Raw genomic sequence first — 16,280 nt, forward strand, 5'->3', positions numbered from 1 at the left:
ATGAATATATCCAGTAGATCATAACCTTTGCAGAGATATGTTACATGGCATATCTAGCATAAAACACATTCCAGTTATGTCATATTTATACTCATAAACATATTTCTGTAAAGCATTATGGGATGCAACATCACACCCTCCTCCTGAACTTACTGTCAGAGACTTAGACACTGTCCATGGTGGAGGCAGTACGTGTAAAATACCTGTTTGTCTCTGGTCACGCTCCCTTTCAGTACCTTTAAACCGTATGATGTCATTCATAGGTGTTCTAGCAAGGTTTGGGGTTCCTGGTCCCTGGGTGCCTGAAAACATGTTGGGGTGTAGTGTTGCTAACAGAATGCAGACAGCAATAACAGTTAAAGTGTAGGTGTCTAGGCATTTAACCACCAGTGCCATGAGGCAGTGTGCCTCAGTTTCCCCTTCCACACAGCAGCATGGGCCTTTTATGCTTTTGCTGCTGTGCCAAGCTTCCAGCCTGTTTACAGGTATAGGCTGAAAAGCAACATGCTTGTGGGACTGTCTTGTCACCATCCCTAGCATGTACAAAAAATGTTTCCCCAAAGCATGTATGTCCCACATCTTTAAAGGGTTTACCACTAGTATTAACTCCTTTGTTTTGACCCATAGATGAAGTAGCAAAAGACACCAGATTAACAGCAAATCTATGGCGGACAGGCTTTGTTCACACAATTTAGCTTGCAACAGTTGCAAGGTCGCAGAAAAAGCAGAGATTCTTGTGGTAGAGGAAGGGGAACAGTCTTGTCTTGGATCTGAAGAGGCTCAATTTTTTCATGATAAGTTTCAATGGAGACTCAGCTTATTCAAAGCAGCCGTGGAATCTGGGGACTTGTTGGCATTAATTGATTTAAAGATGCCCATGATGTGCATTTTTTCATCCTACTCATAAAAATATATCCAGTTTGTGTTAGGTGACTCGTATCTTTAATACATGACACTGTCATTTGACTTCCCCATCCTTCTGGGTCTTTTCAAAGATCCTGACTGTTCCATTATTCTTCACTGTGGGACGGTTTTCATCTCACCTTACCTAGATGACTTGTTGGTGAAGGTCCTGTCTGAGTAAGAGGTTGCAAGGTACTTTAAAATAAAAACACACTTTAAAATGTGCAACACACGCTTTTGAATGAGTGAAAATCTTTCCTTGCATTCACAATGACCTCTGTGTACTTTCATATCAGGATTTGGATGCCAAGAAATCCGAGGCACTATATTATTGAAAGCTGTATCTATGATTACATTATGTTCTTAAAGCAATACCTTTGGGTTAATTTAGTATGTCCAGGCAAAATTATGAATCACTGTAATCAAGCCCTTTTATCTTTTTAAATACTGTTTTATTTCACTTTTGTGTCCTAAAAATTAAAGTTCATATAGAGTACTACTATTGACACTTGTGCAACTTCCATGACTTCCCAAAAACTATCTAACTTTTGGATGTGATTGTCTGTTAGGAGCCTTTATGTGTGAAATTTCTTTTTTCTTTTATTTTAAAAAACCAAACCAAACCAAAGTGATGCAGTACCTGAAAATCAGAAGGATACAATATCAGACTTTTTACCAGAACCAGCTGCTGCTGTAACTAGCAAGACATCTCGTAATTCTGCTTCTACATCTGACAAAAAAGACCTTTTCATTCCTCATGATAGAAGCAGTGTTCCCGTTAAAGAAATTTCTAAAGGTAAATTTTGGTAAGATTATTTTTTGCTATCACTTTCCTTACATGGGGGGAGAGAAAAGAACTTTTGTTCTAGTAGGCAGTACTGTATTTTATATGATGATCTTTCTGTGTTTGTAGCAGACAAAATTGTAACCAGTTAAATACAATGTTTTTTTTGTGCCAAAAATAAAAACATTTGTTCTTTAAAACTACTTTGAATATTCAGTTTAGTCATGTGGCATTATTATATGGCATGCAGAAAAACAAGTTTATAGCTTGATTATTAGGGAGAGATAATGTTTGCAATATATGGGTTTATGGCATGCATAATTAGGACCCAATTATACTAGGTGAGGATTTGAACCAAAGCCTCTAGGTTTCTTTAGAGAATGTGAGTTAAATGGACTGTATGCTTATACAACCACTCAGAATGGCCCCTTAACTCAAAGTTTTAATGGAGCACATTGATTGATGCACACAATTTGTGAATATATTTTTATGTAAACAAATGTTTGCAGACTGGATGCCTGGCTAGCTGTCTGTCTGATTTGCATGCACGGAGGCAGTATTTGAATACTTAAATGGATGTACCTGCAAAATTTTGTGGATGGATTAGTGAAAGATATCTGAAAATGTGGCAGCTTTGTATTGTGAAATCATTATTAAGCACGAGTCAGAAAACAGTTTGTTTTTCTTATTCCAGAATCAGAAAACTGGGTTATTTTACTATGCCATTTTTCTTTAATAATTAGTGTTTTAAAGTATTAGTATGTTAGGTTAATGTTTTACATTTAATTGTTTCTTCCTTGCAAACTGTCAAAAACTAGTTCTTCTACATGCTCAGCCAGTCTCTTTTTTTGCATTTGGTTCAAGCTCAGGCCCAAACGGTGAAAGAGAAACTGACAGTTGGACAGTGAGGTGTGCTATGTGTGGCCTTGGGTGCAGAGAAGGAAAGGCAAATAGCTATGTCTTAAGATAAAAAGAAAAAAAAACCCTTAATCATTACTCTGGTGCTGCATGCAAAAGATACATGTCCCGAGAGCATGTATCCATAGCTGCTACTGCTTTCAAAGAAATGTACTTCCAAGTAGCCGTCTCGCTTTTTTGTAGTGAAAATATAATGCTGCTATTGCAGTTGTTCAGCTGTTTCCAATTAGATCTCGTGCCTTTTTAAAAGGAAAAATTACAATTTCATAAAGCGTTTTCTTGGAGATAGTTGCCCCTCTAGGAATGTCAGATACAAAATGACTTAATACATTCATGGATAATGAGTTATTATGGGTCTGATTTTTAGAGGAGCTGAGCACCTGTGGTTCCCATAGATTTCGATGAGAGCTCTGGCTGCCCAGCATCTCTGAAAATCAAGCTGTAAGTTTACATGAAAGTCAATTGTTTTCCTTATGAATTGCTTATTTGACATCTTAGGGCTATCTAATAGTGAAATGCTATAAGACTGCACATTTTTGTTTTGAATTTCCTGAGAATATCTGTAGACATCCAGTTTGTCCTTTTTTTGTTTAGTTTCATCTGCAAGAACATCTACAGTAAATCATGAAAGAAGTTATACTGATTGCATCCATTCTAGCACAGAAGAAACAGTTCTCAGCAGTTCTCATGAAAGTGCTGTAACAGAAAAAGAAAGTATTAAAACAAAGACTTATAGAAGACCCCTTAGTGCTTGTATGTCACCTGAGAAGACTTTTGATCTTCTTAAATTAGGCAGCAATGAACCTTCCCTCATGACAAGATCATTGAAAAACAGTACAGATTCACTGGAATTTGACAGTTTCCACACAAGCAAGAGTTTGATTTTACCTGTAACTACAGAGGCTTCCGTGGTAAAATGTTTTGTACCTATTCTTCAAATAAATATTGCATAATTGCCCTGTCACCTTTTCAACATTTTATCTTGGCACAATGCAGTAGAGTGGTATTGGTAGTTAACCATATACAGTAGTTACCATGAAATATTGCACATTAATACGTAGTAACAAAGTAACTCCATTAAAAATAGTGGTAATCATGAATGAAATTTTAGTGGGGCAGGAGGAGGGCTGGCTGTCACTGCCCCAGCCTTTCAACTGGGGAGGATAAAAGTGCTTTCACCCCCCACTTTCAGTCTTCTATGGGGATAGTTTAGAAAGAGCAAGAGAAAACAGGCGACTAGTCGCAATCTCAGAAGGGCTGCTCTGTGTGGCCTGCTGCTCACCCTCCCTTCCCCCTTAACTTTGCTGTCTGAGGTTGAGCATGCCCTCCTATGGAAACTATAGTATTCAAACATCTCTCACTGAATAGGTCTGCGGAGCTGATTTGTTTGCTTGCTTCCATTTATGAATGCAGTCTTTGTGTGTTCATCAAGGCAACTAATCTTGATTCTCTTTTGATGGTTGCAGATCACACAGTATGCCTACACTGGGATAAAAGATGCGCACCATGGTTGTGGCTTGCTGGGTCTTGCGGGGCTCAGGCTGCGGGGCTAAAAATCACTATTCAGACATTCAGGCTTGGGCTAGAGCCCGAGATCTGGGACCTTCCACTGCAGGGTCCCAGAGCTCAGTCTCCAGCCTAAGCCCAAACATCTTCACAGCGATTTTACAGCCCTGGAGCATGAATCCGAGTCAGCTGACCTGGCCCAGCTGTGTGTGTTTTTTTGTTTGTTTGTTTTTGTTTTTAAATCCCTATGTTGTCATACCCCCAATGGTTTAACAGAAGTGTGAAGATCAGTGGAGGTAATACTCTGATTACTTTGGTGACTACTAAGTAAGATAGGTTTTTAGGATTTTTTTTTAGAAATATTGCATGTCTTAAACTGTAAACCTTTCACAAAAATATTTTTATATTAATTAGAATGACTTCAGGTTTTATGACATGAACATTGTATTAAAATGGACTTGGTATAAGTAGACAATATAAGCCTTTAGTGGTCTTTAATATTTTGTCTTTTATCCTAGTTGTTACAGGACGTAGCCCTGAGAGAAAAACCTACTTTGACCCAATATCAAGGACTTGAGGGATTCTTTATTTTGCATACAAATTCTAAGCAAGTAAGACTTGATTCAGTTCCTTCACCTTTCTCAGATTGCAGCTCTACAAACAGTACTTCAGTTTCAGGTAACAATCTGGAAATAAAATCCTCCACAACTGAACATTACATATTGAGTACCTATGTTGCAGTGCATCATAGCCTTTATCTGTGCATAGATTTATTTCTACCTCTATATAAGCATGTGCTAGGTCCTGTGGTATAATTTTTAGGTCAATATGATAAATTGGTTGATATTGGTATGATATTTTGCTCTGCCAAGAAGAGCAACTAATGGAATGTAAGAAAGCATAGGATAAATCAGCCCTCTATTTTAAGTTGTAAATTACACCAACATACTTGATTTCTCCCTCTATCTATGTCACCTGAGAATTTGGACTCCGATCAGTCTTCACACTTTTCTGCTGGTAGTAAATTTTGATGTGATGGTCTGCTTAAAATCATGCCTCTTTTGTTACTTCTAATGGCTTCCATTAAAGCATCTGAAATTATGAATTAAAAGTTACTAAATCCTTACTTGAAGTATAGAATCTGTAAAATACAAAATGTATAACAAATTATCTGCATATCACTTGAAAATATACTTGTATGTTTTGTTGTGTGAAATTTTTAATTATAGCACTGTTGACCACCTCTGGACATAAAGATATTAAATAATACAGCAGCTACAGTCTCACAGGCCAAATAAATATGCACATGAAAAAAGTGTTAATATTTTCCTGGTGCTATTTATGTTGCATTTTTTATTTCAGGAAAGGGATATTGGTTCAGAGACACTAGCTTAAATGAATATGCTGATGATTCTGTAGTACAGGATGTCTTGCAAAGTGAACTGAGCAGATCTTCAAGTAGTTTGGAACAACAAAACTTATGTGCTGGAGTTTCATCATGGACATTAATGCACAGGTCACCCACTGGTAAGAATATTGACAAGGTAACAATTTTTGGAGGCCTTGATTTAGCAGGTTAGGTAATCACCAGGCTAACTTTAACATATCAAAAGGAGTACTCGTGGCACCTTAGGGACTAACAGATTTATTTGAGCATAAGCTCTAAGGTGCCACAAGTACTCCTTTTCTTTTTGTGGATACAGACTAACACGGCTGCTACTCTGAAATTTAACATATCAGTAGTCCCTTTGATTTAAAGCTAAGCACATGCTTCAGTGATTTGTTGGCTCGGGGGCTTAGATCTGTCCGATACAATTTGTAATTAATTATTTTTTTGAATGCTAGTTTACTATTCTTTTCTAAAATAGGTAGTTTTAGAGTCTACCCAGTTTAACTTTAGATTTAGATATTGGAAAAATGAAAAATCTGAAGCATACTCAGTTGTCCCTCAAGTAATCTGGGGAATACTGAAAAAAAAAAATTAGACCAGGATCCCCAACTTTGCCTCAATCGTATCTCCAAAAATAAAAATCATGCAAACTCAATTTGAAAGATGGATAAATCCAATAACAAACTCAGAAGTCAGACTGTGCTTCTCTAATCGTACTCCCAAAGGTCTTCCAGATGCCAGCATTTAGGGTTGGGCTGACGGTGAGCTCAACATCAGACAGCAGGAGCTCACTAAAGGTGCAAGGAGCTACATGACAGCTTGCTTTCCCTACCTATCGGTATTTGAGGTATAACAGTAGTTGGGCCTGGCAACAGGCAGACAGCAATACCAACATACGGTAGCCTCCAGACATATTAAGTGCTGGCTTCTGTGTTGCACAACCCTTAGACTGAGTCCACTAATTTTAACCATCTTTTCTTTGACTTTTCCCATACAGCTTATTATAGCATATCCTATCAATGTCTAGTGAATTCAGTGAAGGCTTTGCTATGGACTCTTCCCTGAGAGTTGAATCTGGCCCTGAAGTAGTTGGAAAGATGTGGTTAGTACAGGTGATAGTGTGAATAAATAAATCTGCAAGTGCATCACTGCAACAATTTGCCTGGTCTTCAAAAATCCAGAGAACACATCATAAAATTGATCTAAAATCTAAAAAGAGCCTGTGAGAGAGTAATAAAAGTATATAAAAAGAAAAAATAGGTAGTAACCATTTCTCTCTGGAGCTTACTTTGTTGAAAGATACACAATGACTGCATGATTAAATTTCATGGTGGTTCACATTTTTAACTCACTGTCATCACCAGGGAACTTGTAGATTTGAAGGTGTATGACAACTCAAAGTTCCAAGGTAGTTTAAGTTGTACGAAGAGAGTAATTGACATCATTAAGAATTTTCACTTTATGGTAGTTTTCGAATATGATGTACCTGTATTATAGTTGAATGCAAAACGGTCTCATAAATATAACCAGTTTATCTTGGTCCTGTATCACTGGTCTTTATGAAACAGGCAGACAGGCTTGAGAGAAATCTGATTTGTTCGTTCTTGTACTACACAAGTTGGAACTGTTTGTCTCCACTGCCTTTCCCTTTTTCAGGCAGAAGAAATTATATTTTCTTTTAAAACTTTTTTAAAATTGTAGTTTTTATTTTAACTCAATGTAAATACACCTTAGGAACATTTATAATCTTAAAAAGCTTGTAACAGCTTATAGTGTATATTGGCCATTAAACTTTAGTTGCAAATACTTTACTAGCTAATTGTTTGAAATTGCCTTTGCTTAAAGAAGAGTCTTTACAGGAAATCTTATATATTAGAAAACAATTTCTTTTTATCAGAGCCAAATTTTTATTATTTGATTCTAATACTAAAAACAGCCTCGTATCTGAAATACCTAATTTTCACAAACTAAATTTCCACTGATTTGCACCTAAGAAATTAAAATGCATGGTATGGTGTAATCTGCTACAAATCAATAGGATATTAGTCCTTAATCTGGATTTATCTCCCCTTCTGGGTGCACAGTAGGGGGTGGGTAGTAGATGATGATGATATGAGATTTTAAGGATTTTTATTGAGGGAAGCAGCAGCTCTGTAATAGGTTAAATGAAGAATTATATCAACATTTTTATTAAAGAAATGATACGTCATACAATGATAGTTACAGATAATTGTGTAATCATTTTCAGAAGTACCATTTTCTGCTGTCCATACTCCAGAAATACTGTAAATGATGGCACTTCAATTTGGAGCCCCCATGTTCGAAGATATGTGTATAACAGGCACATATCCCAAGGTCATCTTGGCTATTTCAGTTCACTTAATCACTAGAAAAAACAAAACAGAATGTATTACAGTACTTATTTGCAAATAACTATTCTAGGGCCAAACACAGCTCACTTTACTTTTCCAGCCATGGATAAGATCCTGCACTCAGTTTTTAACCATTTTAAAGCTTTCTTTTTTAAAATTTCCATTTCAGTATTACGTGTTCTTAAAATATGTATCAAGCACCTCTTAAACATTTAACAAGCAGCAGTAGCAAATGCTTGTGGCCACACTGTTGAATATAATATATTCATGTCTTCACCAACAGTAAAAATTAAATAACATATTGAACGGTATATACTCAAACCATCTTTCTCACAACTTCCATACAAACAACTTTGTTTACTTTATTTTAAAACTTAGATTTCATATCCTTTAGTAAGCCACTTCTCTGTGCCTCAGTTTCCGCTCTCTCCCTTTGTCTGTCTTGTCTATTTAAATTATAAACCTCTCTAGAGCAGGGATTTTCTATTACTATATGTTTGTACAGTGCTTAGCACAATATGGTCCTGATCTTAGTCAGAGCCTTTAAGTGCTGTTATCTTACAAATGCTAAATAATAACAAACAAAAGGAATGATCAGTTAAATGATTCTTCTCTCATCTCATCAGTTATCCTCAACCTCAACTATCTCCCTCCCAAGACACACAGCTCACATATTTCTTCGCTCATCCTGAGCAACCAAGTTGACATTTTCATTGTTTGGAAAGTATTACTTGACCGATTTTAAAATCAATTTTGAATTCAGTGCAAAAAATCTGAAATTTTATTTATTTTTGTTTATACACTCATATTTTATTTTTATACACATCAAAAATGGCAGAACCAAATAGTTTTAAACATGGCAGAAAAATATTCTATGCCACACAGACCAAGTGTGCTAACTTGCAATCTAGAATACTTTTTTTCCAGAAAGTTATATGGCACTATAAAAGGAGTATCAGATGCCAATTATAATTTTCATTGTGTTATGTACATGTTCAGTAATAATAGTTAGGCTTGGAAGGATTAGATTTTTACTAATTGTTGTCACCGCACACATACAAACAGATGAAAAATATTTCTGTCAATGATAATCAAAATGTATAGATAGGCAAAGTAAGAAAAACACTACTTGAGAACTTTAAATTACAATTTGATTTAAGAATATTTACTTTTATCAGCATCAAGTGTTGAAATATACAATTTATGTTATAATGGTTATAAATCTTTAACTTTTTTGAATCTCAGTGTTTACTGTGCTTGCCCTCCAATAATTTTGTACAACTGTGAAAACTGAAATTGATAAAAATGCTTAAAATCTAAATCAATATTATCTGTCAAAATTATTTAAAAATCAGATTCTGCCAAGACTAATACTAATTTATTACTTTAATTACAGAAAATGACATTAGTGAGATCAAATTCTATTATACATCTAAAATCATGATTCACAATTAGAAGGCAATAATGATTGTTTTGTTTTTCTTTCAGATAATAGTTTCCAAAGACCTTTGTCAGCAAATATACCATCCTCTAAATCTATGAAATCTGATGGTATCTGCTGTACACACTCTCAGACAAGACCAAGAAATTTAACTACTCAGCCCTTATCTAGAGCTGCTACTGAAATTTCAAAAATTGAATGCATTGATGTAACTGAACAAAATGACCCTCTCTTAGAATATACTGCTGATCAACAAGCCTTAGCTGGCTTGGAAAATGAACTAAAAAGTCATACAGGTAATTACTTACAGTGAGAACATAAGAGTAATTTAGCTGTGTTTATGCATGCAAAAATGTAAAGCAAACTACATTATTGTTGTGTTCATGATCATTATTTGAGCTCTGATTTGTGGAAGATTAAAGACCTGATCCAGCACAAAGTACTTGCATCCTTCTGGGCTATGCAAAACTCTAGGTTTCTGGCTTAATAGAACGGTCTTCTTACTTTTAACCATCACATAATCTTCAGCTCAGCTCCATAGGAACAAATTGCAGACAGCTCATACTTATCTCACCTCCTGCATGTCTATCAAAGAAATCTGACAGGATGTGTCAGGTACCCCTTCTGGGTCTGAGTATTTTAATAGCCACCTGCTTCCTTGATATTTGATAATGAACACAGCAAATGAACCCTGCCACCAGGATCAAATCAAACAGGGAGGAAAAAAGAGGCCAAGAAGGAAATCTTATTAATGTGTCATCTTCAAGATGACACATGCCAGTTATCAGGCAGTGTTGGCAAAGAAACACTTCCCTCCTGGGATTGTGGTTTTTTGTTTTTGTTTTTTTAAGTCCACCTCTATGAAGACAATTCATGGTGAATAGAGATGGTTGGATAAGGTTATGTTTTTTGTTTTTTTTGTTTTTTTTTGCTTTCAGACAATTTAAACTTTTTGATGAAAAATTGAAAACCAAAATTTTTAATTTAGAAATCATAGAATCATAGAATATTAGGGTTGGAAGAGACCTCAGGAGATCATCTAGTCCAATTCCCTGCTCAAAGCAGGACCAACACCAACTAAATAATCCCAGCCAAGGCTTTGTCAAGCCGGGCCTTAAAAATCTCTAAGGATGGAGATTCCACCACCTCCCTAGGTAACACGTTCCAGTGCTTCACCACCCTCCTTGTGAAATACTCTCTCCTAATATCCAACCTAGACGTCCCACACTGCAACTTGAGACCATTGCTCCTTGTTGTCATCTGCCACCACTGAGAACACCCAAGCTCCATCCTCTTTGGAATCCTCCTTCAGGTAGTTGAAGGCTGCTAACAAATCCCTCCTCACTCTTCTCTTCTGCAGACTAAATAAACCCAGTTTCCTCAGCCTCTCCTCATAGGTCATGTGCTCCAGCCCCCTAATCATTTTCATTGCCTTCCACTGGACGCTCTCCAATTTGTCCACATGCCTTCTGTAGTGTGGGGACCAAAACTGGACACAATACTCCAGGTGTGGCGCAGTCCCTCATAGAAGTTGTAGTTTGGGTGCTTAATGCCTCAGATTTCCTTTATGGGCTAGGCTTCATTTCCCATAATATATCATGGTCTCCTCTTGATGAGCCACCATGGTGCCTCCTGGGTGTCCCTGGCCGTGATGCAACATGATACATGGAAGCTGTAGTCCAGACTCAAGAGATTCTTCCATCATTGAGACATATACTGCTGGTACTTTAGAGTTCCATGTATATGTTCATGCAGCATTACTTTAGTCTTGGTTTTGAGTTACGATGCACATTTCAGGCCTGCAGTTGTCATTTAACTAATTCTCATCGAATTCACATCCTTGTAGGTTTCTGTTGCTGCTAATCTCCCAGGGGTTAGGATGCATGCTGACAATACTCAAAGGAGAAGGAGAAATAAAATACCAGTGACTTTTGAGAAGACTGTCAGATGGTCTCACTCTTAATTTCTGCTTCTGACACCACTTCTTCAGACTTTGCTACAGGCTTCTGAAAAAGTGGAAGTAATTGAGGGATAGTTAGGGCTATATTATCTTATGTATCTTCAGTGTCATAAAGAAGTGGTGCAGCCTCTAGCAATCATAGTGACCATATAACTTTTGGTGCATACATATCACCAGGAGTGGGGATCCATGTTGTTTAGTCTTCTTGAAGTATTGTGAACTAGTAAATCAGGTCTCTCTACCCTATCTATGGTATTTCAAGACCATAGGAATGTATGCAACTATAGTAGCAGCTGCTGATGGACCATGTGTTTCAATCTTTAAGTTGTGGTATTTTGTCCTTACTATGAACTCTTGAAAATAATAGAAACGCTGCAACCATATAATAAAGTTATAATTAATTTGTGTTTCCAGTAACATCTGAAACCAGAGTGTTTTATCACTGTTATCTTAATGATGTCATGTTTTTTGCTGATATGACTATACTGTTCTGAGAGAGTTTTTAGAGACCATATATTGTAGATACTGCACTTTTGTTACATAGGCTACTGAAAATTACAAAATATTTCAGATTCTCAGGAAAAGCTTTACAGCTTTACCTCTGAAGACTTATCCACCTTCAGCAGACATTCAAAGAAGATAAGTGAAAATATTACAGATTTCCATAATAACCTAGAAATAAAATACCACAGTAGAGTTGATATTTGTAGGTAAGTTAAACCTGCTGATTATTTTTTTTAGCTGTTTAGTAAAATGCTTGACTGGCAAACTACTCATTGACTTTTTTTTTTTAAAGGGACAATTATTAGTATATGTGTTTCATCTGAATGACTTACTATATTGATGGGATTTTTAAAAGAATTAAAAAATGCCCTAACATGTTTGTTACACTGCACAATGTTTTGTTAAATCACAGAGTTAATATAACATGTAAAGATGAAAATTGTAAGGGAATACAGTCCATTAAAAATAAGAAAAAATAGTCCCTAGCCACCAAGATTATAGCAATATATTGGGGTAGAAGTAATATAAATCTAAAAATATGCTGCTTGTGTAAATTAGCCAAGTAATTTCTAGCTAACTCATGACATCTGTGATTGGGGAGAGAGTTATTCTTCGTTAGAAATAAAATTGTAAGGACCCATTTATTAAATGTGAAATTTCATGACCACACAAAGTAATTTACATAGCTAGACTAATTTATTTTCACTTGTGTAATCTTAATTTAAGAAAATAATGAAATTATGTTTTTTATTGGAAAACATTAGTTCTTGTGCACGGTTCACTGAACATTGTTTTTAAGCCTTTTCTGGACCATTGCAGTGCAGATGTTTCCATTTTCTCAGTCACTGCTTGATGTCTGATAAAAAAAAAATTGTACAATTCCATCATTTAACCATGTCCTCTGCATCTGCCCTCTGATACGTTACTTGGAATTTGATATCTGGCAGTTAGAGTGGTATGATTGCTGTTGCCAGGAAAGTAGAATGACACTGCTAGTTGCTAGATATCTGAAAGAACAGAGTGTGGACAGGTCTAGGTGATAGGAAATTTGTTGCAACTCTCATGGGGGAGGGAAAGCTATCAGAAATCATGAAAATGGTGTAATTTGCTGGTAAATGCCTATAGATTATTAATGTTGGGTTTTGGTTTTAAATACCTTGCCCTGTTGCCAAGACACATAAAAATTGCAGCTGTTAATGAAAGTCCTCGACAGTTTGCTGTGGGAACTGTTTTCCAACTAACCAAAAGGCATAGGTTAATGAGAACAGTTATGGAATCAATGTTTCTGTCATCAGTTATGGTGCAGGATGGTCCAGTGGACTGAGCATGTGACTGAAAACCAGAAAATCCTTTGATTGACACGAATTCTGTACATGACCTTAGGAAAAGTCACTTAACTTCTCTGCCTCTCAGTTAACTCATCTATAAAATGGAAATAATAATGATTCTATCTCAAAGGATTAGTTAAACTTTGTACAATGTTTTGGAAATGAAACCTGTTTAATAATGAAGCAGGTGCATGTCAACAGGGAATTAAACAAAATTTGCAAATTAAATAAAAACAGTAGCAGAAGAAATGTTATGCTCAAGATTCTAGAAAGCTATTTCAAACAAATTTTAGTTTGTTTTTTTTCTTGGTTGCTATTTAAACCAATGATGATGGCACAAATGAAAACCCCTTACTTAGCTTATTCATTCTGGGACTTGGGATTTTCAGGTGAGACAGGATAAGGAAGGTACTTTTGACTCACCACTTAGCTAAGAGTGGGGTTGGAAGGATTAGATTTTCATTAGTAAATGTTGGTGAACTTTGTTGATTTCACCATGCACACACAAACTGATGGAAATATTTTTTCGATGATAATCAAAATTTACACATAAGGAAAGTAAGAAACTGCTTGATAACCTATTAAAATTTGATTTTAAGGACATTTACTTTATCAGCATCAAAATATTCCATTTGTGTTTAATGGTGTTAAAGCTTTAACTTTTAAAATCTCAAAATCTACTGTAATTAAATAATTGTCTGCCCCACCCATAATTTTGCACAACTGTTAACATTTAAATTGATGAAAATTAAAAAGCTTAAAAATAAACATTGATATCATCCAGTGAAATTATTTTAAGAAAATCAAATCCTGCCAAGCCTAGTTGAGAGAGTTGAGAAACAACTTGTCCGAAGTTGAGAAAAATAAATGGACGCGGTAGTTTTGGCCAAAAGTATACTTTGTTACAATTTACCGATTGCACAACGGTCATACCTTTTTTAATATGATAAATCAAGTTAACATTAGATGAATATGAGAAACAGGACCAAAAAATCCTACCAGGATTTGTTTCCTTGAGGACCTTGAGCACAAACTGTTGATAATCATTGTATTGTGTGGGTTTTTTTTTGTTTTTTTATTTTTAGAGACTGTGATGAAAGCCATACAGATGAGGAGGAAGAGATTCTGAGGGACAAGCAAGAAGTTATAGCACTACGTTGACCAACCAACCAAAAAAAAAAAAAAACCACAGCCAAAACTTGCTAGTAATTTTTTTTTCTTTGCATAATATAAAACAGGTAGACTGTTAGAAGGCAGTTCTCAGGTGTTGAAGATGTTAGCTGCTGAAGAATGTTGTTGCAAGTCTATCCTACCAATAAAACATGTTTAAAATTAAAAATCATTTATGGGTTTTGGCTTTTTTTTTAGCACAAACAGTATATTACTATGTGTTTGATACTATTGCATCTTTTAAGACCATTTTACTGAAACCTAAGGCCTCGTCTACAGTACGCAGTTATTTTGGAATTAGCGAGTTAATTTGAAATAAAACTGATTCCATCCACGCAACCAAACCGGCTTTTTCTATTTAAAGGGCTCTTTAATCCGGTTTCTGTACTCCACCTCGGCAAGTGGAGTAGCGCTAAAGTAGAGATCGCAGTTCCGGGTTACATTAATTGTGTTAATTTAATTAATTACGTTAATTGTGGACGCAATTTGACGTTATTGGCTTCCGGGAGCTATCCCAGAATGCTCCCTTGTGACCGCTCTGGACAACACTGTCAACTCCGATGCACTAGCCAGGTAGGCAGTAAAAGCCCCGGGAACTTTTGAATTTCATTTCCTGTTTGGTCACCGTGGCGATCTCATCAGCACAGGTGACCATGAGCACAGTCCACCATCACAGGCATTCCGTCTATTGCCCCGCCACAGTTAGGGAACCCCAGCGCATTAAAGCCATCCACAGTGGTCTTCGGATTTCCCATAGTCACTATCTTTGATAGCAGCTGGTCAATGATTGCATTGGCTACTTGCAGCACAGCAGCCCCCACAGTAGATTTGCCCATTCCAAACTGATTTGCGACCCAACTGGTAGCTGTCAGGAGTTGCAAGGTTCCACAGGGCTATGGCCACTCGCTTCTCAAGTGTGAGGGCTGCTCTCATTTTAGTGTCTTTGCGCTTCAGGGCAGTGGACAGCAAGTCACAAAGTTCCATGAAAGTGGCCCTACCCATACAAAAGTTTCGCAGCCACTGGGAATCATCCCATACCTGCAACACTATGCGGTCCCACCACTGTGCTTGTTTCCCGGGCCCAGAATCGGCGTTCCATGGCATGAACCTGGCCCAACGCCACCATGATCTCCCAATCGCCACATGCTGTGCTTCTAGGAACGCCTGTGTCCATGTCCTCATCAGTATCGTAATCGTGCTGTCGTTGCTTCCTCACCCCATTTTGCAGGTACTGCTGGATAATGTGCAAGGTATTTACAATGGTGAAAACTGCAGCAGAGATCTGAGCGGGCTCCATGCTTGCTGCGCTATGGCACCTGCACAGGTAATCCTGGAAAAAGGGCACGAAACGTAGGAGAGCAGAGTGGCAGTGGAGAGGTGCTGTTCGGATCACGATAGCCAAAAAAAGGTGGGAAATGGTTGTCTTCTGTAGCTTTCAAGGAGGCAGGAGCCCAGGGCAGACAACATGGAAAGGCTCAGTAGCGCGGCAAGAGCGGGAGAACAGCATTGGCGGCGGAAGCTGTGCTGCTCAGTTCACGATGGCTGAGCAGAGTTGGCAGCGGAAGCGGTCGACGAGGAAGAGAAAGAGTAGATATTATAGAGATTACATAGGAAGATGAGAGGAAATGCGAGGTGGATTCATAGTAGCAGGAGAGCAGCAGTGTACCGTACTGCACTGTCTGCTGAAAGCAGTATGGTGTCTGCACACCAAAAAGGCGCAAAATGATTGTCTGCCATAGCTTTCACGGAGGGAGGAGCGACTGATGACACACACCGTGAAACACCCATGAGAATGTTTTTTGCGCCAGCATGCACTGGGAGCTTATCCCATCATTCCAATGGGCTGCGGGGACTGCGGGATAGCTACCCACAGTGCACCACTCAGACATTCGATGCTAGCCTTGGTACTGTGGACGCACTCCGCTGAATTCACACGCTTAGTGGGGACACACAAGACCGAATGTATAAAATCACTTTTGAAAATTCGAATACAATAATTTCAAA

General features: G+C 37.3%; 1 protein-coding gene across 5 annotated transcripts in view; it reads left to right on the forward strand.

Annotated features, from left to right (window-relative positions):
* ZBBX (zinc finger B-box domain containing) overlaps nucleotides 1–14,448 on the forward strand; it is a 54,699-nt gene extending 40,251 nt beyond the window's left edge. For all 5 annotated transcript variants that reach the window (XM_048863994.2, XM_048863996.2, XM_048863995.2 and 2 more), the window contains 7 exons: nucleotides 1,533–1,699; nucleotides 3,200–3,516; nucleotides 4,630–4,789; nucleotides 5,474–5,638; nucleotides 9,362–9,610; nucleotides 11,846–11,984; nucleotides 14,192–14,448. In XM_048863994.2, the coding sequence (XP_048719951.2) occupies nucleotides 1,533–1,699; nucleotides 3,200–3,516; nucleotides 4,630–4,789; nucleotides 5,474–5,638; nucleotides 9,362–9,610; nucleotides 11,846–11,984; nucleotides 14,192–14,267 (1,273 nt within the window). In that variant the 3' untranslated portion in view covers nucleotides 14,268–14,448. The remainder of the gene's footprint in view (nucleotides 1–1,532; nucleotides 1,700–3,199; nucleotides 3,517–4,629; nucleotides 4,790–5,473; nucleotides 5,639–9,361; nucleotides 9,611–11,845; nucleotides 11,985–14,191) is intronic.
* Nucleotides 14,449–16,280: the final 1,832 nt, after the last annotated feature.

This window comes from Caretta caretta, chromosome 9 (genome assembly GCF_965140235.1).
Source record: "Caretta caretta isolate rCarCar2 chromosome 9, rCarCar1.hap1, whole genome shotgun sequence".
NCBI classification, from domain to species: domain Eukaryota; kingdom Metazoa; phylum Chordata; order Testudines; family Cheloniidae; genus Caretta; species Caretta caretta.